At 39.9% G+C, this 26,086-nt stretch overlaps 4 protein-coding genes across 5 annotated transcripts in view; 3 read left to right on the top strand and 1 right to left on the bottom strand.

Moving 5' to 3' along the window:
* The window catches only part of ptprk (protein tyrosine phosphatase receptor type K), a 301,307-nt gene that overhangs the window by 24,032 nt on the left and 251,189 nt on the right, over positions 1-26,086 (bottom strand). The gene's annotated exons all lie outside the window — the stretch shown is intronic.
* Positions 8,583-11,984, top strand: cnr1 (cannabinoid receptor 1). Of its 2 annotated transcripts, XM_079290472.1 has the most exons (3): positions 8,583-8,683; positions 8,777-8,858; positions 9,660-11,984. In XM_079290472.1, exon 3 carries the CDS (start codon positions 9,705-9,707, stop codon positions 11,112-11,114), a length of 1,410 nt encoding a protein of 469 aa, XP_079146598.1. In that variant the 5' UTR covers positions 8,583-8,683; positions 8,777-8,858; positions 9,660-9,704; the 3' UTR covers positions 11,115-11,984. The 2 variants fall into 2 exon arrangements, with proteins under 2 accessions (XP_079146598.1, XP_079146597.1); XM_079290471.1 differs by having other exon boundaries at positions 8,584-8,863.
* akirin2 (akirin 2) lies at positions 14,381-17,414 on the top strand. The gene is made up of 5 exons (XM_079290828.1): positions 14,381-14,877; positions 15,245-15,382; positions 15,958-16,107; positions 16,211-16,282; positions 16,800-17,414. Exons 1-5 carry the CDS (start codon positions 14,706-14,708, stop codon positions 16,808-16,810), a joined length of 543 nt encoding a protein of 180 aa, XP_079146954.1. The 5' UTR covers positions 14,381-14,705; the 3' UTR covers positions 16,811-17,414.
* rars2 (arginyl-tRNA synthetase 2, mitochondrial) lies at positions 18,255-26,030 on the top strand. The gene is made up of 20 exons (XM_079290571.1): positions 18,255-18,385; positions 18,565-18,638; positions 18,746-18,848; positions 19,220-19,303; positions 19,394-19,494; positions 19,590-19,645; positions 19,873-19,956; positions 20,063-20,139; positions 20,231-20,389; positions 20,533-20,639; positions 21,426-21,521; positions 21,640-21,700; positions 22,338-22,414; positions 23,365-23,489; positions 24,086-24,153; positions 24,270-24,379; positions 24,558-24,653; positions 24,780-24,854; positions 24,991-25,054; positions 25,669-26,030. Exons 1-20 carry the CDS (start codon positions 18,350-18,352, stop codon positions 25,753-25,755), a joined length of 1,740 nt encoding a protein of 579 aa, XP_079146697.1. The 5' UTR covers positions 18,255-18,349; the 3' UTR covers positions 25,756-26,030.

The raw sequence follows: 26,086 nt of genomic DNA, 5'->3' as shown, positions 1-26,086 counted from the left end.
TTTACAAGGAAGCCCTTGAATATCTGACTGAAATATTTAAAGTTTGTATTGCATTTTCATTTTCTAATTTGAATTAACAGGTTAATATGTCCACTGTACAGGAGCTTGCTGCTCCACCTTTTTGAAGCTGTAGGATGTTTACATATTTTTGCGAGTACAAACATTGTTTGTTTTGCTATAAAGTGCCACAAACTTAAAAGGTTAGGAACCAGTATTTTCAGATAATGATGCATTTTAGATTTTTATTTATGTACTTTTCATTTTTGTTTTCTGCTTTGTGATAATTTTGAACATTTTGCAAAGACACATTTATAACAAATTGAAAGAAAGTAAAGGTTATTCTTGCTATTATTATTCCGGTACAAAAGGTTTCATATGGTGATATAATGTCATATTAGCAAAAGTTAGTCGATATACTTTGGCACTATTAATATTGTTGTTCATAAACTTGGATTTACATGCAGATAATGTTGTGAGTACTAAGATTTAGTGAAGCCTCAGGCATTCCCAGTCCAGATGGGACACATATACGACCCAGTGTGTGGGTCGGCTTGAGGTCTCCTCCCAGTCGGTCTTGTCCAGAGCACCTCCACACAGGAGGCGCCCAGCGGCCATCCTCACCTGCTACCCTGTTCGTATCTGTTGCCTGCAGCAGGCTGACACAAAGCCTGCATGACAGCCGGTTAGTCTCTTAACTCTCTGAAGACGGCAAGATGGCTGTTGCCCCCTCACCTGGATGGGAAAAGCCTTTTTGTTCTGGGAGGATTGGGAACTCCGACTCAGAGGTGGTGAACCTCGTTTGAACTGTGGCAAGCTGAAAAGCAAACTGCTTTCGTGCACTTTAAGGATTAAGGCCCAATGAAGCCAGGAGGACAACATATCTGCAAACAGCAGAGAAGCCGCCTACATGTCATTAAACCTGTACATCCGTACTTAATGATCTTTCATTTATAGGCTATCATAATGTCTCATATAACACACAAATGAAGACAAACCAGATGGGATGTAAACACACAACGACAAACTAATGAATCAGATGCATAACAGAATAAGGAATCAGAAAAATCAAACCACAAAAAAACAATCTGCAGACTTGAATCTCCAAAGGTCTATTATTATCAGTAATGTGTGATCATGATAAACAATTATCAACATGTGAGCATTCAGTGCAAAGTTCTGATCAAACAACATTTACAAAGTTCAGTTTCAAAGTTATTCTTGACCTTGGAAAAAAAATCTTATCTTGTCTTATTTAGAAGCTGTTCTGGAGCTTTCGATCACATTCAATGATCTTCATCAGCAGGTGAAGTTTGCCCAGCTGTCATGAAAGCATAATTAGTGTGAAACCAGTCTTACATTCCACCTGTGTTCAGCTGTGTTGCATCCACATCGTTCTACTTTTAAAGGAAATTATATTATGTTTATTCGCATTATTGCTGATAGAAGATGAAAATATGTCTGTACAATAAATATGCTACAACCAGCAGCTGGTTAGCTTAGCTTAGAATAAAAACTAGAAACAGGAAGACACAATTATAGCCAAGAAATAATTGCACCCCGACACCCCTGCAACCTCAGTAAAATGAAAAACCGTCCTGTAAATAATCTTTCTGTACTTTTACTTTTCATTAGTTGCACACATGCTTCTTTCATTAGGATTATAGGATTTACGTGCAGTCAATGGAGGCCTACACCTGATAAGGTAAAGTATGAACCTTTTTCATGGCGCCTGATATTCAGCTTAGAGTGCAGCATGTTCACACAAATTCGTCGTTTTGACTTAAGACTCATAAAATGTGTATGAGGAAGCTTGCAAAGGCGGCACCATTAGTCCACGTACAGCAGCAGAGTGCTGCGGTGTTGATCCATGTGAGACGTCCCAACTTTATTGCATTTCATATCAGTTTAGTTGAAACAAGGAGACAAACAAATGCTGCTTGGTCTGTTTTTTCATGCTTGCTGTGCATTTTGTTTCCTATTTTACCTATTTTACAACCAAAAAGTGTCTCTTCCAACATCCACTTTGACTTATGACAAATGAAACAACGTACGTATATTTACAGACAAATATTGTATGTTGACAAATTTAACATAATGAATATCAGCACGTTAACATGTGTACAATGAGATGTTAACATGATGATGTTTTAAGATGTAATTTTGACCCTTTTCACCATCTTTGTCTAGAGTGTTAGTATGCTAAGATTTATTAATCATAGATGGACTGTCATTAGTTTTGCACGTTATTGTTCAGCAACTAAAGTGTTGGAGAAATACAAGTTTTGACTTGATGATGATAAATGAAAAGTCAGGGGATCACCAAAGTTATTACAATTTGTCAACACCAAATGTCTAGAAATACATTGAAGAATGAGACATTTCACTCAAAGGCACAAATGTCAACCGAATGGTGTCCCTAAAGGAAAAGTCAGAGAATCACCAAAGTCATAAGAATATGTTTTCTGGGGATTTTCACTGTCTGGACGAAATGATCTGCCAATCCGGCTTGTAGACGGAGAGATATTTTTCAAGAGAAGTGAAAAAATATGTCCTGCTGGTGGCACTCGAGGAAAGGTCAGGGGATAATTAAAGTCAGAAGGATACATCCTCTGGGGAATTAGAATTTTATAGCGATCAATAAAATAATTATTGAGATATTTCTGAAGCAGTGGGACCGGCTGTCAGACAGTTACACCAACATTGCCATCCATCCCTAGATCGGCTCGCGTGGCTAAAAATACAACAGTTGTAACGAAAAGTATATGAAAATGTTTCGTTTACACTGTAAACATACTTTATACAGGATATGGAGATTTCTATTTCAAATATGTCAGTGGCAAGTTGTGATATCTACACCAAGAGAAATATGTGTCCGAGCTTCCCCTTTAAAAAACCCTTTCACTCTTTATTTGGGTCATTAAATGCTGTTCCGTCAACCTGTATTTGTTTTGTTGTTTTTTATAATTGAGAACAAGGTTGTTTGACTTGTTCATGAAAAAGAGTGCTCAAACACAGAATACCAAATCAATAAAAGCATAATCAAACCCAGTATTTGGCTGACACGATTTCAATATGGGGTGACCTTCTGAAATCACAGAGGCTTTCAAGGGGGGGAAGGACTAACAATGGCAACATCCATCTACCAATAATGTAATATACAACGTGGTGACGCCTCTTCTCACAGCCTCAATAAACACAATTGACCCCGAACTACTGTTTTGAAACCAATCAAGTATATTCATCACAATCGCTGATGATCAAGTTGTGGTTTAGCATAATGAGCAAAAGTGCAGTATGATTGCAGTTCAGTACAAACTGTAATTTGTTATGAACCGATGGTGCAGCTGGAGCTCTGCAACGTAAACACGCAAACTTTCTAGCTGTATAAGGGGCGCTCTTTAGTTTTCACCCTGAATTATGAGCAAGAGCCACATGTGAAAAATGAGCTCTTAGTTGCTAGAACTGCTGACTGGCAAAAAGACAAAAGTATCTGCTTATAGTACACGCGGCCTATTTTCAGATTGAGTTGACTCCTGCACAGGCCATGTGATACACTTAATCACTGGTTTAGCCTATTTAGTAAAAGCATGAGCTGAACTCTTGTGTTCCTCAAGGAGAGCAACGATTTGAAGATTCAGATCAGGGGAGTACCGGCGGGAAACAAAGCTGAGCTGAATGCGGGAATTCATGACAGATTTTGATGATTCAACCCTCGCTGGCCTCTCATATTGATGCTGATATTGATATTACTGATGCATTAGCGAAGTATCTGGAAAATTCTGGCTCGGATTCAGGAGTTCCCTCCTGAAAAAGCCTTGAATATGGAACAACCTGCGGGAGAGAAGCTAGTGCGAAATGCATTACGAGTCCAGAGTCAAGTCCTCTCTGCTTCTCATCCAACATCACCGCAATCATGTGAACCATGTGAGGCAAGGCAGCACTTCATTCACTAAGTCTGTGCACTAAGTCCTTTCCAAGAACAAGCAATCAACTGCAGCAACACGCTTTAACAAAACTTCCAAAAATAACAGTTTATGAGGCCATACGAACCATATATATTAAATGTATCTACCAATCCATTAACTTTGCTTGATGCACATTATGGAGAAATCTGTCCGGTTCAAAGTTAATTGGTTGAAGTCAGTTGTAGCCTATTCAAGCAGTTTGGAATGAGTAGGAAATATACAAATACGCAAACAACTGACCAACATAATTTGATCATTACGTCTAACATTATTATTAGCTTTTTGTAATTTGAGGTATATTTAGTTTTAGTTTTTTAGAAATGTAAATTAAAGTATTTTTAGTAGACATCAAGTGTCAGGTCAGAGAGGACACAACCATATTCCCAACTAACGCGTCAATTCACCACTTCTTATCGCGAAATAATGTGAATTTTGCTAGTGTGGAAAAACTATTCAACAGTATACGAGTGAGTCCTATAACACTGAAATAAGGACGCCTGCAGAAAAACAAAACCCTTCAAAGTATTTATTCTCTGCGCAGAGAAGACTCAAGCATCACACAGAGCCCCTGTGTTGTCTGTGGGATGGAGAGAGTGATCTCCCATTTCGGTACACTTTTAAAGGGTCAGAGCATCAAAGAGAGAAGGGGGGAAGGTGTGTTTCTCCAAGACGTAATAAACCATTTGCTACAGATCCTTTCCTGTACCTCCTGTGGTTTACCATCTCCATGCTAAACACTCATTGATTACTATCTGCACCCCCTACATCAAAGGTCTATCACTGATCTAGAAACCCACGAATACACATATTGAAACATGCTCGCATCACACAGCTCTCTTCCTTAGAAGGGAGCTGTCTTACTACAGTACAATAGTAAGTAAAACGGATGATAAAGCGTATAATCAAGTCAAAGTCGAAACATTATACAGCACAATAAAATGTCCTATCGCACCAGTTAGCTAGTTCAGTTAGCGACGCAGCTGTTACATTTTCCAATTTAAAGATGCATATATCTTCACTTAGCTATCACTTAATTGTATAATAGGCTGTGTTTGAACTTAGAAACAGCTGGTGTTGATGACATATTCAGGAATGAATTGTTTATTTATGGAGGTACTTTTCTCTCTATGCTTAATAATGTGCTCAAATGGCAATAAAGTGGACCAAACAGACCTAAACTGGGAGTCTGACATTTGGAATAGAGACTTCCTTCCTCCGACTGCAGTTTTTCTTTCCCTCCCTGAGCTCTTTCCTCTGATCCCCGGACTCAAAGTGAGTAACTGGAGGACAAAATGTTGTGCGCCACAACTAAAACGCAGATGGCCGTGAGCTTTGCTTGAGCCATCGCTCATTGCTCACTCACAGGTTAGCGTGCCAACAAAGTCAGAGAAAACTGTCACAGTACACCAGTCAGTTTGACAAACCCTGCTGCCTAAATTCTAACTGCTCCATGTGGTGGATATTACAAAAGTCTCAGTAACTGTGATCAGAATAATAAGCTGATGAAATTCAAATGACGCTCAAACGGTTTTTGCAGGAATATTTTATATTTGCTATCAGGTGTTGTTATGTTTGGAGGGAGACTGCATCGGGCTTGATTCTACACCATTCTTGCAGTTGTTTTATGGCACATGTGTGACTATTTATATGTGCTGCATGTCTAAACAGACATAAAAGGCAATCACTCACTTTGCACACGGGTGACAGGGAGGATTGTCGGTTGCAGGCCCCAGAGATATATCAGTCTCACAGAAACACATTTAGCTGTTGCCGGTTGTCAATCAAATGAGTGTGAATACTTTATTGAGCATTGTGTAAAAAATGACATGTAGATGTAAGAATAACCTGCACATTTCAGCATGCTGTCAAATAATACAAATCAAGCTTAAGTCAAATCCACCATTTCAAATGTATAAGAACTGCTGCTGCTGATGCGCTCTCCATTTCCTGTTTGGAGATGGTCAGTTGGTTCGTGCTCTACTTTGGAACATACTGAAAGATCTCAACAACTGGATGGATTGGCATTCATTTATTATACAGACATTCAACTTCCCCAGATGATGATTCTTAGTAACTATGATGACCCCTGACTTATATCAACCCCTACTTGATGAATTGGCAAAAGGATGTCATACACTCATGTCAGGATGAATTGTATTATAGGTCAACATTTCAACATGTCCAATACTTTGATTTACAGTATGACCAAATACCTGCAAAACTAATTGCATTCCCATCAGCCTTTGTATTTAGTTCTAAATAGCTCATTGTAGCATGCTAACGTGCTGAACTGTGGTGGTGAACATCCTATCTGCTGAACACCAACATTTTGCATGGTCACTGTGAGCATGTTAGCATTTTCATTTGGTAGCACTAGCATGTTATGGCATGATGGTGGTATAACAAGCCAAATGTCATACAGGGAATGAAACATAGTATATTTTTGAGTGAACTGTAACTGCAATGATAAACAACACATAGTTAGTTTCAGTCCTTCTGTGAAAAGTTGTTTTATTCAATAATTCTGCAATTTTACAAAGACAGTGAAATCAATCACGGAGTGGGGCAGCAATATGGATTTCTTCATAAAAGATACTCTCAATAAAAGTAGAACGCAATCATAGAAGCACTGTTATTTGACTTACTGCCTAGACTACACGTATACGTGCCTAAAAAGTCAATTGCATGAAATGACTTCATCACCCTCCTGCCGACATTTCCAGAAACGCAGGAAACAGAAGTCGACACGAAACCTAAAAGGTACAAATGATGAAAATGTGAACTACAACACATGATCAAAACATTTCTCCCATGCACTGAAGCATCACAGCTCTCTGATCGTGAAAGGGGTGTCTGAGGGTGATGTTTCCCCTCCAGGGCTGAAAAGGCAAAACTGGAGACCGGAACATCATTACTGCAGGCTTCTGTACAATCTGAGAAGACATGAAGAGAGGAGGTGAACCGGTGTTTCTCTCATCCCAGTCCTTTAATGCTTGGAACAAGGCATTTATCTGCCAGTTACTCTGATAGAGAAAATCAGTTATCAGCCAGGAAGAGGGCCGCTCTCCGATTTGAATCAGTACGTGAGCTCAGCTTCTATCTGTACAGCCCAGCAGATCACGACTCTAAATAATGTGTTCGTTCTCAGTTTGTCTAAAGATTGATGAGAATCAGCTTGGAGACGATTTACGAGAAGCCTAACTCAGCTGCCTACACTGACAATCTGCCAGCAGACAATTTTGCCAAAAATGGGAAATTAATTCAGAGAACTATGAGCCTGAAACTCCTCAAGATGTATGTTTTTTTAAGACATTTATCTCATTTCCTGACTGCAAATGTCTCCTCATTTTGTGAAGTAGAACATTTTGTTCATTTCAGACAGACATGGCAGCCACAGCTGAGCGATATTAATAATTACACCTGTGGTGGTGATGATGGTGATGCTGGTGGTGGTGATGATTGAGCCATAGCCTCATTTCAGTCCCGACGGGGCACGAGGTTTTCATGTTCTGTTCAGCCGAGGCAATCTGTGGCCGTGAAATGTCTATTCAGATTTTATCTACGACATTGAACCCACTCAACTCCTGCCTCCTTGGCCTGCACCCTTTATTCTGCCATTGTGTGAGGAAATAAAAAAAACGTTGCTAAAATGATTACATGGATATTAACTGATGAAAATATGTAAATATGACCATTCGTAATCAGTGAATTCAATCTGTTTTGATAAAGGCCAAGCAAAGGCCATATCTTTGTTGTTGTGATTCATAGCAGGATCCGACTCGTTCATTTGGTGATGTGTAATCTGATTGAATGTGCTGAAAATGAACTGCAAAAAAAACCGAAATGTGTCTGAATCATCTTGTGTTGTCATTGCACTGCTCAGCTCCTCTGCGTTTCATTTGTAGGCGTAAATGACATATTCGGCTCCTAAAAATCTACTTTCCTTTTGCATTTGTATCCAAATACAAACACAGACTAACTTGTACTCCAAATAACTGGTTTGGTTCAGAAAATCACAATATCAGGAAAGTGAGCAACTTAATAGCTAAAAAGAGGATGATTCCTCACATGAGTTCCGCAAACATCACAATGATGAAGACTGCTTTCTGTTCTTTGAGATTCTCAAATTGAGTCAATTATTCACACAATAAACAGGCATGCACTGACTAGCAATGAAGTCTGCAACCTCCATCTGCCTTACGTGCACACAAAGGGAATGGAAAGCCTACATGAAAAGTTGCCTTCATGTGGAGATTGTATGGGACCAATGCAGCTTTTCGTTCCTGCAAAATGTAGAAATTGAGTTCATAATTATGAATTAGGACGATAAAAAGGCTATTCGAAGCTATTCGTAGTGTAGTTTTTTGTGTGCTTTGTGCTGTGGTGATGCCGGTTCTTTGTCCGTGGCGCACATCGTCTGATAGGAGGAGCTTTGGAAATTCAAATCAGATCCTTTTTATCAGCCTCCACCACTGTCCTTTCCCTTGTTCCCATATGCAGCGCGCTTGACAGCCTCATGGGTTGGGCAGATAGAGCTATATGGAAACACGTGACGGGGCTTGTCGAAGCGACGCTTCATAAGTGTGAAGACACAGAGAAAAAGACGGAGAGAGGCGATGGAGCCAGCAGCAGCAGCAGCAACAGCAACAACCTGTATCCACCAAACAGGAGCGCACTCCAAGAGCGACAAGACGCACACCGACATCTGATCAACTTTTGTTAGTATTTCAAAACGAAACTAATCATTATGATGATAATAGTGCTTTCGCATTTAAACACATGCACGCTGGTTGTATCTCCTTTCATGTAAGATCCGTGTTGGTTGGATAATGCGCGTCTGACTTGGATTAACGCGCGGTGGTTAAGGGCGATTCTGCGCACTTGGAAAATTATGTAAGGTAAGGAACCACTTTTCCTCTTTAAAATGTTTAGTTTCGGCTTTTGATGTTGTTTTCTTTCATACAGTTAGACTTTATATGATTTGCGTTGTTTGTCCAAGCATACACGTATCTTTTCTAGTTGTTTTTTATATTCCTGAACTAATTTTTGCTTTTTGCACCCAACACAATAACAATAAATATACTCTCCTGCATTGATAACTTTATTTCTAAAAAGCCTGATATTAGGATAACTTTTTGAATTCTGCCGATCTTAATTATGTAATAGCAATTATGCTGTTAAATACCTATTTACTCTTACAGGAAATTGCATTGCCAACATTTGAGCATGCATATGTACATTGTTTTACACGGAGGTAATTAGCTGGTTTTCCAATTGTGCTCCAGTCAGGTACAAAGGACTTGCATTGCTTTGTCTGATTCGGGTTTTTTCTCAGCCTCATGTTTCCAGTTTTAAATGTAGGTTTTGAATGTAGGTTTGGTCTTGAAAAGAAAATCACTCGGTGATTTATAATTGTATGTGTATTGATAAGTACAGGGTGCATGATACGGTATGTATAAGTACATCAGCTTTCAAAGACCAGGTGTGGTTTTTGCCCAATTCAGGAATTCTATCAAATAATTAAAAACAAACATCTACAGTTGTGCAAAAGTATCAAAGATTTCCAAATACTTGCATAATTTGAAGGTTATCTCATGTTAAATAGCATTTTTTTTTTATATCAAAGTTAAATGCTAAAATGCTTTTTTTGTTTTTTTCAAACATGTCTGAAATATTTGTCATCAATTTTTTTAGGTTGTCCAGGCGTCTTAGACTGCAGTATTTCTCTCAGACGCAGCCATGAAATCTGTGCTGGATGGTGTGGCGGACACCACCTTCCGGACTATTACATCTGGTTTACAGTATCTGGGCTCCAATGACGCTAACTATGAAGACCCCCTCAATGATGTAGACTTCAAGGCGGGTTTCTCTCTGCAGAAGTCCTTATCTGCATTCCGCAGCAACTCCTTCCCGAACAAAGTACCTTCAGACGAGGAGCTCATCCTCAAGGGCATCCCCTTCTACCCCACAAATGGCACAGACTTGTTTGGCAACAGGAGCACGTTCAGAGATGAGACGAACAACATACAGTGTGGGGAGAACTTTATGGACATGGAGTGTTTCATGATCCTGACCCCCAGCCAGCAGCTGGCTGTGGCTGTGATGTCTCTGACTCTGGGTACCTTCACAGTGCTGGAGAACCTGGTGGTGCTCTGCGTCATCTTCCAGTCCCGCACCCTCCGCTGCCGGCCGTCCTACCACTTCATAGGCAGTCTGGCTGTGGCTGACCTGCTGGGAAGTGTCATATTTGTCTACAGCTTTCTGGACTTCCATGTTTTCCACAGGAAGGACAGCCCCAATGTTTTTCTCTTCAAGCTGGGTGGAGTCACGGCGTCGTTCACTGCATCGGTGGGCAGCCTTTTCCTCACTGCTATTGACCGCTACATCTCCATACACCGGCCTCTCGCCTATAGGCGCATCGTGACGCGGACGAAGGCTGTCATCGCCTTTTGTGTGATGTGGACCATCTCCATCGTCATTGCAGTGCTACCTCTGCTGGGCTGGAACTGTAAACGTCTCAATTCTGTTTGCTCAGACATATTCCCTTTAATAGATGAGAACTACCTATTGTTCTGGATCGGTGTAACCAGCGCGCTGGTTCTTTTCATCATCTACGCCTACATGTACATCCTGTGGAAAGCACACCATCACGCTGTGCGCATGCTCAGCCGCACCTCCCAGAAGAGCCTTGTTGTTTACTCAGCAGACGGGACTAAAGTGCAGACCACACGCCCTGAGCAGACACGCATGGACATCCGTCTGGCCAAGACCCTAGTGCTCATCCTGGCGGTGCTGGTCATCTGCTGGGGCCCAGTGCTGGCCATCATGGTCTATGACCTCTTCTGGAGGATGGACAATGACATCAAGACAGTATTCGCATTCTGCAGCATGCTCTGTCTGCTCAACTCCACTGTCAATCCGATCATCTACGCCTTGAGGAGCAAGGACATGCGGCACGCCTTACTCAGCTCCTGCCATGCCTGCAGGGGCAGTGCCCAGCCGTTGGACAATAGCCTCGAGTCAGACTGCCAGAACAGAAATGCCAACATTTCTGCCAACAGGGCTGCAGAGAGCTGCGTGAAGACCACTGTGAAAATAGCCAAAGTAACAATGTCCGTGTCAACTGAAACTTCAGCAGAGGCTGTCTAATGGGCCGTCACGGGGTAAACTGTACATGTCATCCTCCCCAAACAATACCAGTTAACGCAAGAAAGCAAAGGTTCGATATCCCAGAGAAGTAAATCCTCGACTTACATCCTCACATAGTCGCGTTAGTGGCTGCATTACTTTACGTTGGTCTGAGAGTATATGGTGTGCCAAAGTGCCAAACCGTATTGCAAGTTCATAGGAAGGACTCGCAATTTGAAAGGATTATCAAAGACTATCATAAATCTGCTGTTAACCATAGACTTAATTATGTCCAGTTATTTAAGGTATATTATATTTTTGTACTGTGAATTCAGGTTTTGAAAACAATATATCTTCATTTATGGGATAAGGGGCTACTGACATGTTTAATTCGAGGTGTTTTACTGTGTCGTTTAGACTTTACCATGTATCTTGCATCATAAACATAACAAATCTTCTTGTCTTGACTGTCTACAGGATTCATGTACACGTTGGATAATAGACATTTCTTTGAGGGAATGATAAAAATAAAGTTCAAATGACTGTTGTTTATTTCCAAAATGAACATTAAACGTGTAATTTTAGTACTTCTTCTGACAACACTCAGTGAGTGGCAAACTGCGTGAAGACATTTTGAGAAATGACAGCTGATTCATGCTCAAGATAAAAAAAAATTAAAACAACATCTGTATCCAAATGAGATGGAGGAAAATGGATTCACAGCTTTTAAGTGTTTCAAATCTGAAATGGCATTTTCTGTGGCAGAGTGACGATCGTCCCTGTTGTCCATTTCTTTAACCGCTCGCTGTTAGACCTATAGAGTAACGTGTCTTTGTTCAAATGTGTAACAACTGTACGGTCTTTTCTTGCAAAATAAAGTGTTCAAATCGACTCCTTCAGCTTTACAGACAACACGACAACAACCACAACAAGCTTTTGACCAAAGCTTGAACGCATCCAAACTGAATTTGGACACAGTATGCTGGTCACTACTGTAACAAAACTGAAGTAGTTTCTGAGCTGCTTTCATCAAATGTACGATTTTATTGCCTTGTATGTGTGTGATACCTTGTGACTTGATGATATATTTCCAATCTCGAGCCTTGTGATCATTGCAGTGATTTGTTTTAGTGCTACTGTTGCAGGAGGGGGCATCATTTCGGAAAATAAAAGCAACCCGTGCACAGGCCTGGTGAAGTACTTATGGCGTAACACTGAATAAAAATATGTCTGCTGTTAATTTTACTTATCTTAACAAAGAAACAAGGGTCTTTTCAACAGCTGGTAACTTGGACGGAAATGTGTGTGTATGGTATACATTGTGTGGAGACTCGACAACTGACCTTACAAAATAATCTGATAAAATGTGAGTTTTCTAATTGATGATGTAGAACTTTTAATCTCGAAATCTCACAGCACAATTGTTCTGTAGACATTTATCTTGGTGTACAGTTATCCAGACCGCTGTTTATCAGTGTGCTTTGCTGCCTCTTGTATTATTGAGCATTGAAGATCAAAATGTCAACTGTCAAGTGGCTTCTGTACAGTGGTGGCATAGCGAGGAATCTATGACTTAAAAAAAACAGTCAGTCAAGTGTATTTAGTGTTGCTGTTTTCAAACGTTTGAATAAAGTTGCAACTGGTTGTCATTTTGCTTGTAGTTATTTGATTGGGTATTTGATGGTGGGAAATAGGAGGTTGCAGCAAATGTCGCTTAGTTCATCCAACAATCCCTGATTCAAGAGGAACAGACTGAGAGGAAGCCAAGCCTTGGACCGACAGCAAGCTGAAGGCATCAGTGATGTTTCAGTGCCCCCTTCTGGAAGATTTGTCATTGCCAATAGCGCCAGCCTTTCCCCAGGAAAGTCGAATAACTGTTGTTACTTCTTGTAACCGCAGTATTGACAAATTGCAAAAGAAGAGCTACCACAGCATCCTCTGACACCAACATCTGCTCTGCCATTTTCATCTCTTGGCTCAGAGGGAATAGGGAAATTACAACATATGTTCACACAGATGTCAAAAAGGATTTTGTTCATTTATTTACCAAATACTCCAATCTGCAAAAAAGCCATGAGGCGGGTTTACTCTACCATGTGCGAAAGTCTCAATACGATCTTTTCTTTATCTACCAAACAAATAACTGAGAGAACAGATGTCAGATTAATTGACAATGAAAGTAATATTTTGTTGCAGTCCTAGGACCAAGCTGCAGTCTTCAATGGCGTATAATACCATTACTTAAATTAAGAGTTCATATCATATATTGTCATATTGTTCATATTGTCCACTGTAAACTTTACAGCTTGACTGTGCCAAATAATGACACAAAAAGTAAAGTTTAGTAAAGACCTATATTATAATAGATATCAAATGTTATGCCTTTTTGGCTGCAGAACAAGTGTTGAAATACCGCACATCCATTTTGTACAGTTCCAATATGTTTGTGTATAAGGGTGGTTGAGGAAGTGGTAATGATAGAAGGGAAATGTCTCAAACTTTTGGCCGTGTGAGTGCAAGGGAAGGGGTGTTGTTTCAAATTCAAATGTACAAGCCAGACAGGGAGTTTTGCAGCCAGAGTCAGTTTGAAAAGTCCAAGTGCATTAGGCTACCACCAGGATACTATTAGGACAAGTCATTTCTTTTGATCAATACTTATTCATCATACTAAATCATACCCCCCTGCAGAAATATTTATCTTTTGTAAAACTTAATTCATTCTATCCTGATCCACAGACAATTCGTTGGCTAATTTTACTTTTTTTATTTTTTATTTCAAATGTTTTCATTCTGAGGCAGCATTATTATTATTTCTTCTGAAACAGAAATTTGCTCTTCGTTCAAGACCATGGGTTCACATTTAATGTTTGATCTGTACTAATAAATACTTCTGAGGAATAACATTAAATATCTACACATACTTCTTCTTCTTTGTAGGTTTATTTTAATCCTTAAATCCTCATATTAAGTAATGCTGTGTACATTTGAATGCTCATATAGTGTGATAGAGTATTTTCTAAACCGTAAGGAATAAATAAAGTTTTTTGAACGCCTTTACAAATGCCTTTACTGCTTTTATTTAAACGTTTTAAGTGAAACTGAAAGTCTGACGTGGTTTGGGGGGTTTCTGAGCAAACGACACATTTGAAAAAAAGGACAATTTCAACGTCTTCGGGAAATGTAGTATTTAAGTTTGTAAAACAATGGACCTGATAGGGAACAAAAACTACAAGTACCAGTGTAAGCCATTTATTTGCGCTTGCGCACACCCGATGAATTCGGTCGGAACAAGGTAAAGTATTCTGAGCCGTTTATGGGTGCAACTCGGTACAAGTCCTGCTAAATCTGCAATCATCCGATAGTATTGAACGTTTACTGTAGAATATTCTACCCAGATCATCTTAAAATATATCTGGTAACGTAATCTGTATGAGATTTATCAGCAGAAGGCAACAAGAGACGAAAATAGTGCGAATTTATCGGCTGACCGGAATCGCTTCTGCCGTTTGACCGAGCTAACGCTAGCGGCACAGATCGGGGCCCAGGTTAGCAACAGATAACAAGGGATTTTAGCCTTTCTGTCTTAGTTTGTTTTACACACAACTCAGCGTGATGGCTTGTGGGGCTACCCTGAAAAGGACTATGGACTTCGATCCACTAATGAGCCAGGCTTCACCCAAAAGAAGGAGATGCGCCCCGATCGCGTCTCCAGTCTCTTCGCCACAGAAATATTTGCGAATGGAGCCCTCTCCTTTCGGGGAAGTGTCGTCCAGACTCACCACAGGTAAACATTTCAACCTACATTTTCATATTTCAAATGGTATCTAAATTCAGTATGTTAAAACCAGGATTCATTGGACACTGAACAAAGTTAGCATCCCCCATTAGCATGTTTGGTAATAGCAGGTAAACTTAAGGTTTGTGATGATTGTGAGTAATTAACAGATGATGCACACTGATGTGGAGAATGATTTACAACGTCTCCTAAAATGACTAAAGTCATGCTGTGCCTCAATATATCAGCAAGGCCACGTGAAGGTATCAAAGGTGTGTGCATTCCGCAGCGGCTTTGTGTCCACACAATTGAAGCCCCTCTGTGCAAAGATGCCTCTTTATATAATGCCGCAAATGTTTTTTCTTCCTGTTTTCAGAGGAAATTTTACACAACATCAAACAGGAGTATAAGCGGCTGCAGAAACGGCGACACCTGGACAGCAGTGCGTTCCAGCAGGCGGACAGCTGCTGTCCTCTGGACCTGCAGAATGCTCACAGTGGACCCGCCCTACCAGGTAGCTACCATCTGTATGAGGCTATTGATCAGTTTTCACAAATGCATCGATTATACGCCAATCATTTTACTGATCAGCTTGAACATAAGTTTATCAAGATCTGGTTGGTTTAGTTCCTGGTTATGATGACAACATTTATGCTGTTAGCTGAATAATGCACATGGTTACATGCCTTCTTCGTAGCAATGTTCTCCCGGAGGGTAATTTGATTTGGCACACCCAGTTACTCATGACTAACCCATCCATCCTCTTTGGCGTCAACAAGTTAGGATGTTTTACTTTTGATTTGCCAACAATCATGGGAAATCCCTTGTCCTTCAACAACTCAGAGTGAAAATAGTAGCGATGGAAAGCCCCTTATCCTTTCACTTTTTAACAACCTCCCTCTGTGGGAAAAGTCAAATGGACCAATGCTCCACCGGGCAGATTAATGAGGAGCATAACTATGTTGCCGTACCTGCTTGGCATTATAATTGGACAATTTGTGTGTACCGTCTATAGCAAGTTGCAGTGTTGTTACTGTGTTAAATGGCATGTGTCTAGTATACATTGTATGATCTTAACTCTCCTAACAGGGACGTCCTCCGGTGCCTCATCTCCCACCAGAAAAGAGCAGCCTTTATTTTCCCTCAGACAGGTCGGGATGATTTGTGAAAGACTGCTGAAAGAGCGAGAGGACAAAATCCGTGAGGAGTACGATGAGATACTGACTACAAAGCTTGCAGGTATGGCTATTATTATTATTGTTATTATTATTTAAAGGGATAGAAAACTATCAGGAGAGATTAATCCATACCGTGTGCCAATGAATGTTTATTCTTCCAACAGAGCAATATGATGCGTTTGTCAAGTTCACCCATGATCAACTGATGCGAAGGTTCGGCGAGCAGCCGGCCAGCTGTGAGTATATTTATTATTTTAAAATCACGCTTGTAGCTCATTAATGGGTCTCTATGAAATTTGCCTCTGCCCATTTAGGAATAGAGTTGGGTGTTTTTAAATTGCTGGTTCGGACTTGGAAGCCGATTCCAAATTTGTAAAAACTGGACATTTGTTAAACATTGATTCCTGAAAGCAAAGTTTGGTCCAGCTGTTCTTCTGTCTACATCAGCTGTTACACAAGACTCATGAGTCAGTCACTGCAAGTGTTTACATTTTGCACAGCAGATGCTATCTTGCTGTCAAAGTCGTGGCTTAGCTTCATAATTAACAGTAGGGGTACAGCCGAATGTAATCGTGCTGGGGGGACGACTTGACTCTATTAATGAAACAGTCATTTCTGCTTCGTGCTGTAAAGAATGCTGCGTTTTCAATAGCGTACACTCGCAAGTCACAGTGCTGAGCTCTCTCCTGATATGATATGAAATGTTCTAATATTGAAGCGTCCTCATTCTTTTGTCTTATTTGTCCTCCACAGATGTTTCCTGAGTGTCGGCGTCTGATATCGAGGAATGCAATTTTCTGCAGGCTACTCCAGGGACTCGGCCTGGTTGGACTTTTCTCCTAGCTATGCCATATCGCCTCCATGTGGACTCAGGTTGTGGTATCCACATTTGCTGTGTCTACCAGAGTTAGGAGGGCTACCTGCTGCCAACTTGTTTAAGGACTCTCTGCGACTCTACCAGTGGCCTCTTAACTGCCTCTTAATCATATTTATTTGGCTTTGTTCTGATGCCTTCGTAAAAGGCTGACTGCCACCACACACTTGGCCTTTTTGATTTCTTTTGTTAAATTTTGTTATTTCACAGAGAGGATGTTAGTTGTGCAGCTTCTCTGTATGTACATTTGGAAAAAGGGATTGAACATTGACGAGTGGATAAACCAAGACCGCCTTTAGACTGGGCTCCAGGAACAGATATCTTGGCTTTTTCAGCATTGTTTTTAAACTGTACTGGCAATTACTGTTATTACATTTGTATACACTGTATTTTTTTGCGTGACTTTTGTTTATTGTACCAATATTTCTTGATTTTATTTGCTGTAGGTATAAAGGGGCTTTGATTCAAGAAAAGTAAATAAAGTGTTTACACAAGTATTTGGCCTTGTCTTAGTTGTTCTATTCATGACTGTAAGAAAGGATCAGACTAATCGTACAAGCTTACTGTTTTCTACATGCTTCCACCATACTGTTCTGAATTCTGTTTGTCTTTATCTTAAATGTCCAAAAAACTAAGTCTCATTACACAAACTGTCCCTGTTACATAGAATAAGTTGACACTCCGGTCAATTATTTGTTCTGTAGAGAATTGTAACTACAAATTAGCCTGAAGTGTTCAATGATTGGAAATCTTACATTTTTTTAGGAATAAAAACAATTTAAAGTAGCTCCGCTGACAATAGGTGGGCTTTTGGAGTATGAGCTGATGGGGGAAACGAGTGTTACTCCAATAACGGGGAGGGATTGGTTGTTTCAGTTTCAAGCATTTGGTTTTATTTGAAAATTTAGGAGCTAAACTTTTGACACGACCTACAAGAGAAAGTATCTTCTTAAACAGGAGGTGGAAGCTAGAAGTCTTTGAAAAGTATAAAAAGCACTCTGCTCAAAATTGCATTAATGATGAACAGGATACAACTTTATTTTTACGCCAAATTGCAGCAATCCTCACCCAACAGTCTTGATGAATTAAACTGAGTTTGAGTTGTTAAACCCCTAATAAATCATTACAAGGATGCTTTTCAGACTTAAACTTTTACGGTAACTTATTTAGTCATGAATTGTAATGTTATAAGACAACATTTCGGTATGAAACCGAAATTAAGCGACCGAATAGGCGATATTCACCGTCGGGAGCAACGGAGAATATAATCAAACGAACCCATTCTGTTAGCGCACGAAGCCTGTGATTGGACGAGCTCAAAGGAAGTAGTGTCGCTAAGGCGGAAGTAAAGAAGATATGTCAATGTGAATGGATCACACACATTTTGCAACACGTTTATGATTATATTGTTTTTTCACGTTTAACAAACATGGCTTGTTTCTTCAGAAGAACAATAGCAGCAAAGGTAACGAAGCAGCACGATTACACTGTATGCTAATGCTAACTTAGCAGCATGCCTTGACCCTGGAGCAAGTAAAAACAAAGAGGATTGCAAGACTGTCTGTTGATCCTTGCATATGCTCTATAAACTCATCACATGCTATTTATTTAAATGTTATACCTCTTCGTGTGTCTCGTGTGTAGCTGGGTCGCACGCTGCAGCAGTCTGAGGATGCCTTCATACCAGCTCTGTCAGCAGTTCCAGTTTTTAAGAAACAGTTAAGTTCGTTTAACTAACTCCATTAATCCTCTGATGTGCAAGAATGAGACTAAGTCATCTGCTCTATGTATGTGTGTTAAAGCTCCCTGAACGTGTTCTCCTCAGGCAGACTGCTGACTTCAAACTATCAATCAGCACATTACGGATCAGAGGGATTTTACCATCCAGTGGTGACATACAGCTGCAGACTGAAGGCTTGGCCTCTCGGGTAAGATTCATCTTGGAGGAAGCATGGGTCAAGGATACAACTTGTTTTTGACACCACACTCACAAATAGCCTGCATTTCATTATGCTATAAATAGAAGACATACAAGTGGATGAGGACAAAGGTTTGTTTGGTGCCAAGGCAAAGAAGCAACAAATGAAGTGTTGTGTCTCATAACGTAACGTGTGTTTGAAACGTGTAATGTAAAGTGTTCCTTGCTCTTTCACCTGGAACCAAAATCATAAAGTTAACTGAATAGTTCCTACTTCATGTTTGTAGATGCACTCTAAGTCTATTCTGCTTGATATAATCCTGAACTAATTGAAAACAAAAGGGCTTTTATCTTCCTTAAAATCTCCTCTGTATCTTTCAGTTGCAGCAGGACAGTGTGGTGGAGAACATATCTGCTGGGCGTGGAGTGATCAACTTTAAAGTGGATCGCAAACTTCTTGTCCAGGTTTGTATATTTTCTTTTCCGCGCTGGTGAAGACGGTCGTCCTGTCTGCTTCTGTTGTGATTATAATCCGATTGACTCCCTCTGGTTTAGAAAATGTTGGAGCCGTTTGGAAAGGACGAGGATGAGAAGTTTGCGTTAAATAGTGAACTTTTCAACACTCTCAAGAGAGGAACAACATTAGTTGAGTACAGGTATGTCAGTGTTTGTATATCTTCCTTCAGTACATGCAACGTCTTCACTTGTATATTGCCCCGTCAGTCAGAACGAATGAGTTTTTATGTTGCAGCTCTCCAAATATAGCCAAAAAATTCCATGCTGGACACTTAAGATCCACAATTATTGGTGAGTTTTGGATTCAATTTGATTTGTTCAGTAACTAAAACCAGAATAGTGATGAAGATTAATATGCAAGTGAGTTGTACTGTGAACTAGATAACAGTTAATTGCAGATATATCTGAAATGACAAGAAATAGAAGTGTATAGAATTGCCAAAGAAATATGTTTTGAAATTGTATTTTACCCACCAGAGAGTAGTGAAGTTCAAAAAATAAAATGTCTCCATCTCCAGGTAACTTTATCGCTAACCTAAAGCAGTGTCTTGGAAACGACGTTATTCGAATGAACTACCTCGGAGACTGGGGTATGCAGTTTGGTGAGTAAATAATGTGCAACATATTCAACAGGTGTCCTCTGGGGTCATACATGCTTCTCTTTGAGTGAATTTTATTGACAAAACTGTTTTGCATCTTTGACTTCAGGTCTGCTGGGAGCTGGGTTTAGTAAATTTGGATGTCAGGAGAAGCTGAAACAGAATCCCTTACAGCATTTGTTTGAGGTGACTTTGCATGTTCGGATGAAGACACACACATCCTTCATCAAAGAGACATGTTAAATGAGTATGTGTGTTTGTTGTTTTTGCCTTGCAGGTCTATGTTCAAGTGAACAAGGAGGCAGAGCACAATGAGGATATGATGCAGGCTGCCAGAGACTTCTTTAGACAGCTGGAACAGCATGAGAGCGAGGCCCTGTCCCTATGGCAACAGTTCAGAGAGATCACAGTGGACGAGTATCAACATGTTTACAAGGTACGACTAGCTGGAATAACAAGCATCACCAACCGACACCACAGTCACAAAAACCGAAACTTTGAAATGTAAACTCAAGAAAATATCAGAAGAATGAATATAATCAACTGTAAGATTTGACATTGGTTTTTGAATCTTTCCAGCGGTTCGGGGTCCACTTTGATATTTACTCCGGGGAGTCCTTTCACCACCATCAAGCCCAGGAGGTGGTGCAGCAGCTTCACAGTCAAGGCCTGTTGAAAACCTCAGAGTATGTGACTGTGTGTGATGGCATTCAATCAGTAGCTGGCACAACACACTCTTTAAGTAAAATAGATCAAATGATCGGGTGGCTTATTACAACCCCTACGACAGCCACAGACGCAAAGGTGTTTCTAGAATACATGACCGCTCCTAGCTTTAATGAGTCATGCTCAGTTGGCTGTCACTGGTTTTGTATGTGTAGGGTGTTGAAAGTTTTGGCAGATGTATTTATTTTGAAACATGGATATTTGCTGTTCCGGATGCTTTTAGATGGTGAAATTATAACTTGAGTTGGAAGCTGATTTCATCTTATCTCAGAAATATCCTCATTGGAACGTGTGTTCCAGGAAGTTCAGAAACATTCTTCATTACTCAGTTTGTCCACCAGAGAGCACCGGTTTATTTTTACCCTGTAACGGCTCAGTACATATCTTTAGATTCGATTAGAATCAACTCAACCGTCACTCTGAGACAACGAAACGCAGCATCTGTCATATACTTCAAATACTACTTAATTAATATTATTAGCATCTATTAGACAAGGTGGAGACAGATTTCAGTCATTTCTAATACCTGTGATTTCCTTTTGTATAGTTTTTCATGTGTAACAATAATTAAATGAAAGCTCTTTCATTGTAGTAATCATTGATATATATATATTTATATATATATATATATATATATATATATATATATATATATATATATATATATATATATATATATATTAAAAAAAAAATAATATGGTTAAATTAATGACCAAGCCTGAGGTTACCAGGACTTGTGTTTACAGGAAAGGAACCGGCGTCGTGGATCTCTCCTCTACTGGAGACATGAGCAGCGTCTGCACGGTGCTCCGCAGTGACGGCACAACTCTCTACATCACCAGGTCAGCACTAGTACAAATGGTCAATTTAGTTAAAATGACAGATCAAAGCTGAGTTATCAGATGAACAATGCATAAGAAAGTGGCAATAATGTCTTATTTTCCACTTTCTGCATTGAAGAGATCTTGCTGCAGCGATTGACCGGCAAGACAAGTACCATTTTGATGAGATGATTTATGTGGTAAGGAAACTGATACACTGTCTCTCTACCTTTACATTGTTAAATCACTGTCCTTTTTAAAGACATGATGGAACAGTTAGGAATAACTTTACAAGGCAAATGTATCTACAACATGATGTACAGTACTAATAGAATTTAATTGCAGTCATTATTATTTTTTTAACTGTGATGGTCGTTTTTCACCATTTTCTGGTCACTTTATAGATAAAGGAACTGATCGATTTGAATAAAATAATTGGCAAATGAATAATGATGAAAATAATTGTTAGTCGGAGCCCCACTCATTTATTTCAATGGTGTTACGATGACCAAGTAGGATATCCATTATGCTCTGATGAAGACTTGGGCCAAAAAAGAGGGGGCATTTTACATTTCTTTTTGTGCTGCCTTTTCCCCTAATATTGTCATTTTTATCTTCTTTGTTGGCAGCAGAAACAAATGTGAAAAACATGCTAAACGCAACAATACAAAATGGATGTTTGGATATTTAGTCTGACAATCATTGATTAGTGTGTCCTGTACGCCTGGTTCTCTGTTTATAAGCAGAGCCACTTGTTACTACTACTGTTGTTTCCTTGAACCTTTATGGATGCATATTTCTCAGTTTGCTGCAGCTGTGTTTGTTTTTCTTTTTAAGACGGATAAAAGTCAAGCGAATCACTTCCACCAGTTGTTCCACATCCTGCTCTCTATGGGACATTCTTGGGCTGACAGGTAAACAGTAAGGCAAGGCAAGTTTATTTGTATGGCACATTTCAACAACAAGGTAATTCAAAGTGCTTCACATGAAACCATTAAAAGCATCAAAACATAAGGCAAAAGAAAAGGAGATTTAAAAACAATTAAGAACATTCATTAAAACATTAAAAAACAGTCGTAAAATGCAGAAATGCAGGAAATTGATTAATATATGAATTGAATGTGGTTCAATTAACGGCAGCAGCAAACAGAAAAGTCTTCAATCTTGATTTAAATGAGCTGAGGGTCTCAGCAGACCTGCAGCTTTCTGGGACTTTGTTCCAGATATGTGGAGCAGAAAAACTGAACACACCAGTAACACACCTCAACACAACTACACATGACACAGAGCAGGTTATGGAAGATGCTAGCTGATGTTAGCTCATGCTAGTTGTTAATTGGCTCAAAGAATGGTTTTGTGAAATGGTTTTTAAAACTTTTCACACTGATGGAAAGGCACATTATGTTTAAAATGGGGTTTGAATCGTGAAAGTGGTCTCACCTGGAATAACAGGGAAACTGACAGTTGTTGATGTCGATCAAGTTGGATTTCTCAACACTTTACGTAATCGGCACCCCACCCACCACAGACATCTGTTTATTACAAACATTGGTCTTCGAAGATGCCTTTTGTCCCATGTGAAATGTTTTTGCATAACTTGAGTCATTAGTCTACTTTTTATCCCACCTTATACCTCTGCTCCATTACATTTCACTACAATATTATACTTTTTACTCCACTTCTACCATCTGACGGTTAAAGTTGAACATTTTCTATCAGAATGTATAATAAAGTTATAAAATATGATTTAAAAAAAAAACATTTTGCTGATGATACTTCTGCATTTTTAACGCAGGATCTTTACTTGAGAGTATAGTACTGCTTGTTTGTAGTGAAGTAATGCATATTCCACCACGGGCTGCAGGTGTGAGCATGTGCCCTTTGGCCTGGTGCTGGGTATGAACACCCGGAGGGGTGAGGTGGTGTTTCTGGAGGACGTGCTGGACGAAGCTCAGGCCAGGATGCTCCACAACATGAACCAGTCAAAAAGTAAGACCTGCCTCACCGTACAGCTCTCTGCCAAAGGTATATTTCCACGTGTCCTCGTATTTCACATGCAGCTGACACTTCAAGTAATTGCTCATACAACTGTTTTTTGCAGTACTACCATTGTGGTGTTTAATAGCAGACATTTGCTGCACATGTGGTGCATTTTACAGTGTCTCTCTGTCAGTGGGCTTCGTGGATGGTGGTGATACAACAGTTACATTTTTGTATTGTTATCCTAAAGTTAGTTTGATGTAATTGAGGATAATTTCCTGTTCCTTTACAAGTATGTTGACTTCACGTACACTAACTGCAAAAAAAGATTTGTTAATATTACATGTAGAGTTCAGTCCGGCTCAACGTGGATGCTCCCAGTTGTCTCAACCACAGTGTAATTTAGGACATTTGTTTCCATTATAGTGGGATTGTTTTGATTATAGTACATGAGAAACTCCTTCAGCCAGAATATTGAGTAACAAGACTAAACTACTGCGGCTGTCACAAGGGACGCACATGTCTCTCAATCTCTTTAAAATGACAAATGCTAAGAAAACCCGCCAATGTGAGAACAAGGAGCCTGTATTTGCTTTTTCCCACAGCAACAAAGGAAGTGGATAACCCAGAGGACACAGCAGAGAAAGTGGGAATCAGTGCGCTGATCGTGCAGGTGAGTTGTTAGTTCTAAACCTTACCTCTACGATCAAGTCACATATTCAACTCTTTCATTTCCTTATCGGCACAATGCGAGTAGAGAGATTCTATTTTCCATTGACTCTGTTTCAGGACTTCAGAGGTGCGCTGCAGTCAGACTATAAGTTTGACTGGGACAGGATGCTGCAGGCTCAGGGAGACACGGGAGTTCTCCTCCAGTACACGCATGCTCGACTCCGCAGGTCTGTGTTCACCGCCTGCTGAAAATAATGAAAGTTTAGGTATTTTAGCTTTACAGTCACTCTTAGGGATTTAGTCTGTGTCAAGGATTAAAAAAAGCATTACAACATATTTATCTATAAATGTACATCATTTGTATGACATTGGCTCATTCACGTGTTTATCATGGTGTTGCTGCAGTTTAATACAGAGGAATGAAGGTGTCGAGGCAGTTATATTTGATCCATCCCTCCTGCTTGAGCAGACGAGTATCACGATACTGCAGCACCTCCTTCGGTAAGCAAACCACTTTTTATCCCCCAAGTCTTCTGCATATCGTCAAACAATGACACTGATGTCACAGTATGTCAGTGTTTTATCAATATTTGCTCCATATCTAATAAAACGATGTACTCTGTGTAGCTATGATGAAGTGTTGTACCAGTCGGCCCAGGATCTGCAGCCCAAACACCTCGTCAACTTTTTATTGAAGCTCTGGTAAGAAGGATGTTTAGTCTGGAGGGTGTGCCAGGAGCTTTTGCTGCTCAACGTTCAACTGCTCCGTACCGTCCGTGTAGCCACAGTGCTTTTTGTGTACACGGGTGTATTGATATTCCTCTTCAATCTCTTGCAGCCACCTGATCGCCGCAGCACACAGAGAGCTGCCGGTGAAAGGAAGCTCTCAGGATGTTGCACAGGTAGGAAGAGAACATACATATCTGTGGGTTTTTTCTTTATAAATGCACAGTCATGCAATATTATTCAGTCAGTAAATCGTAATAAATATAAAAAAATAAGCACATTGGTTGCCCCGATCAGCTTCTGCAATGAATTAAACATGTCTAGTCACAGGTTACGTTTGCGTTATTACGACACAAATATTTCTGACTCAAATTGACTATTGTATTAAACTAATGTCTTGGTGGTCTGCGTAGTATTAAAGCAAGACATTCTCACTGAATAGTCAAAACAAATGTAGTTTTGTATGTTTATTTTCTGCAGCTATATAAATTTGCAGGAAACATTTATATTTACAGATGGTCGCAGGTTATGTTTTTACAGTACAAGACATTGCTAATATTACCATTGCTCGTCTTGCAATTTGAAAATAGCACTTTTTGAGATCCTGATTAATCATCTGCATCATGTCACAGAAAGATCTGCCTGTTAAATGCATTAATGAGGAAAAAGCCCGAACACAGACAGTAAACTCCATCCTGGTTCAGCTAAACTCAGTGATAAACAAATGAATGCTCTTAATTGCAAAAAGTAAACCTATATTTAACAAAATGAAGCGTTCTTATGTCAACAGGCAAGGTTACGACTGTTCAGCGGGGCCTGCTCTGTCCTGGCCAATGGGATGCGGATCCTGGGCATCACACCAGTTGATAAAATGTGAAACTCAACTGTATTACATCAGTTATTTTAACTGCTTTAGTTCATCTTTACTATAAATACATGCCTTTTACATTTTCAAAATAAAATACCATCGTCCTCAATTCACAGGAGCGTTTTCTTTTCCTTCTATTGTCTCGGGTAGTTTCCACTCACACACACACCTTCATCAAAGCCAGTTGCTCGTCAGTTGACAGCTGGAGACGAGTCGAACACAAAGGGATGAAACTCGACTCCTATACATATGGCAGTCCCAGGTAAGTAACTAGATATAAATAGCATCCATGGTTAGCCGAGTCCAGCTTGAGGAACAATGTCGTACATGTTAACGGCTC

The sequence above is a fragment of the Melanostigma gelatinosum genome (assembly GCF_949748355.1).
Source record: "Melanostigma gelatinosum genome assembly, chromosome: 19".
In the NCBI taxonomy this organism is placed as follows: Eukaryota; Metazoa; Chordata; class Actinopteri; order Perciformes; family Zoarcidae; genus Melanostigma; species Melanostigma gelatinosum.
The sequence above is the reverse complement of the archived record's forward strand: the minus strand, read 5'-3'. Positions and strand labels throughout refer to the sequence as shown.

Coding starts and splice junctions, on each gene's coding strand:
- akirin2 (XM_079290828.1), top strand. CDS start 14,706: ATGGCTTGTGGGGCTACCCTGAAAAGGACTATGGACTTCGATCCACTA. Junction 15,383..15,957: donor CAGTGGACCCGCCCTACCAG/GTAGCTACCATC, acceptor CTCTCCTAACAG/GGACGTCCTCCGGTGCCTCA. Junction 16,108..16,210: donor ACTGACTACAAAGCTTGCAG/GTATGGCTATTA, acceptor TTCTTCCAACAG/AGCAATATGATGCGTTTGTC.
- cnr1 (XM_079290472.1), top strand. CDS start 9,705: ATGAAATCTGTGCTGGATGGTGTGGCGGACACCACCTTCCGGACTATT.
- rars2 (XM_079290571.1), top strand. CDS start 18,350: ATGGCTTGTTTCTTCAGAAGAACAATAGCAGCAAAG. Junction 18,849..19,219: donor CTGAAGGCTTGGCCTCTCGG/GTAAGATTCATC, acceptor TGTATCTTTCAG/TTGCAGCAGGACAGTGTGGT. Junction 23,490..24,085: donor CAACATGAACCAGTCAAAAA/GTAAGACCTGCC, acceptor TTTTTCCCACAG/CAACAAAGGAAGTGGATAAC.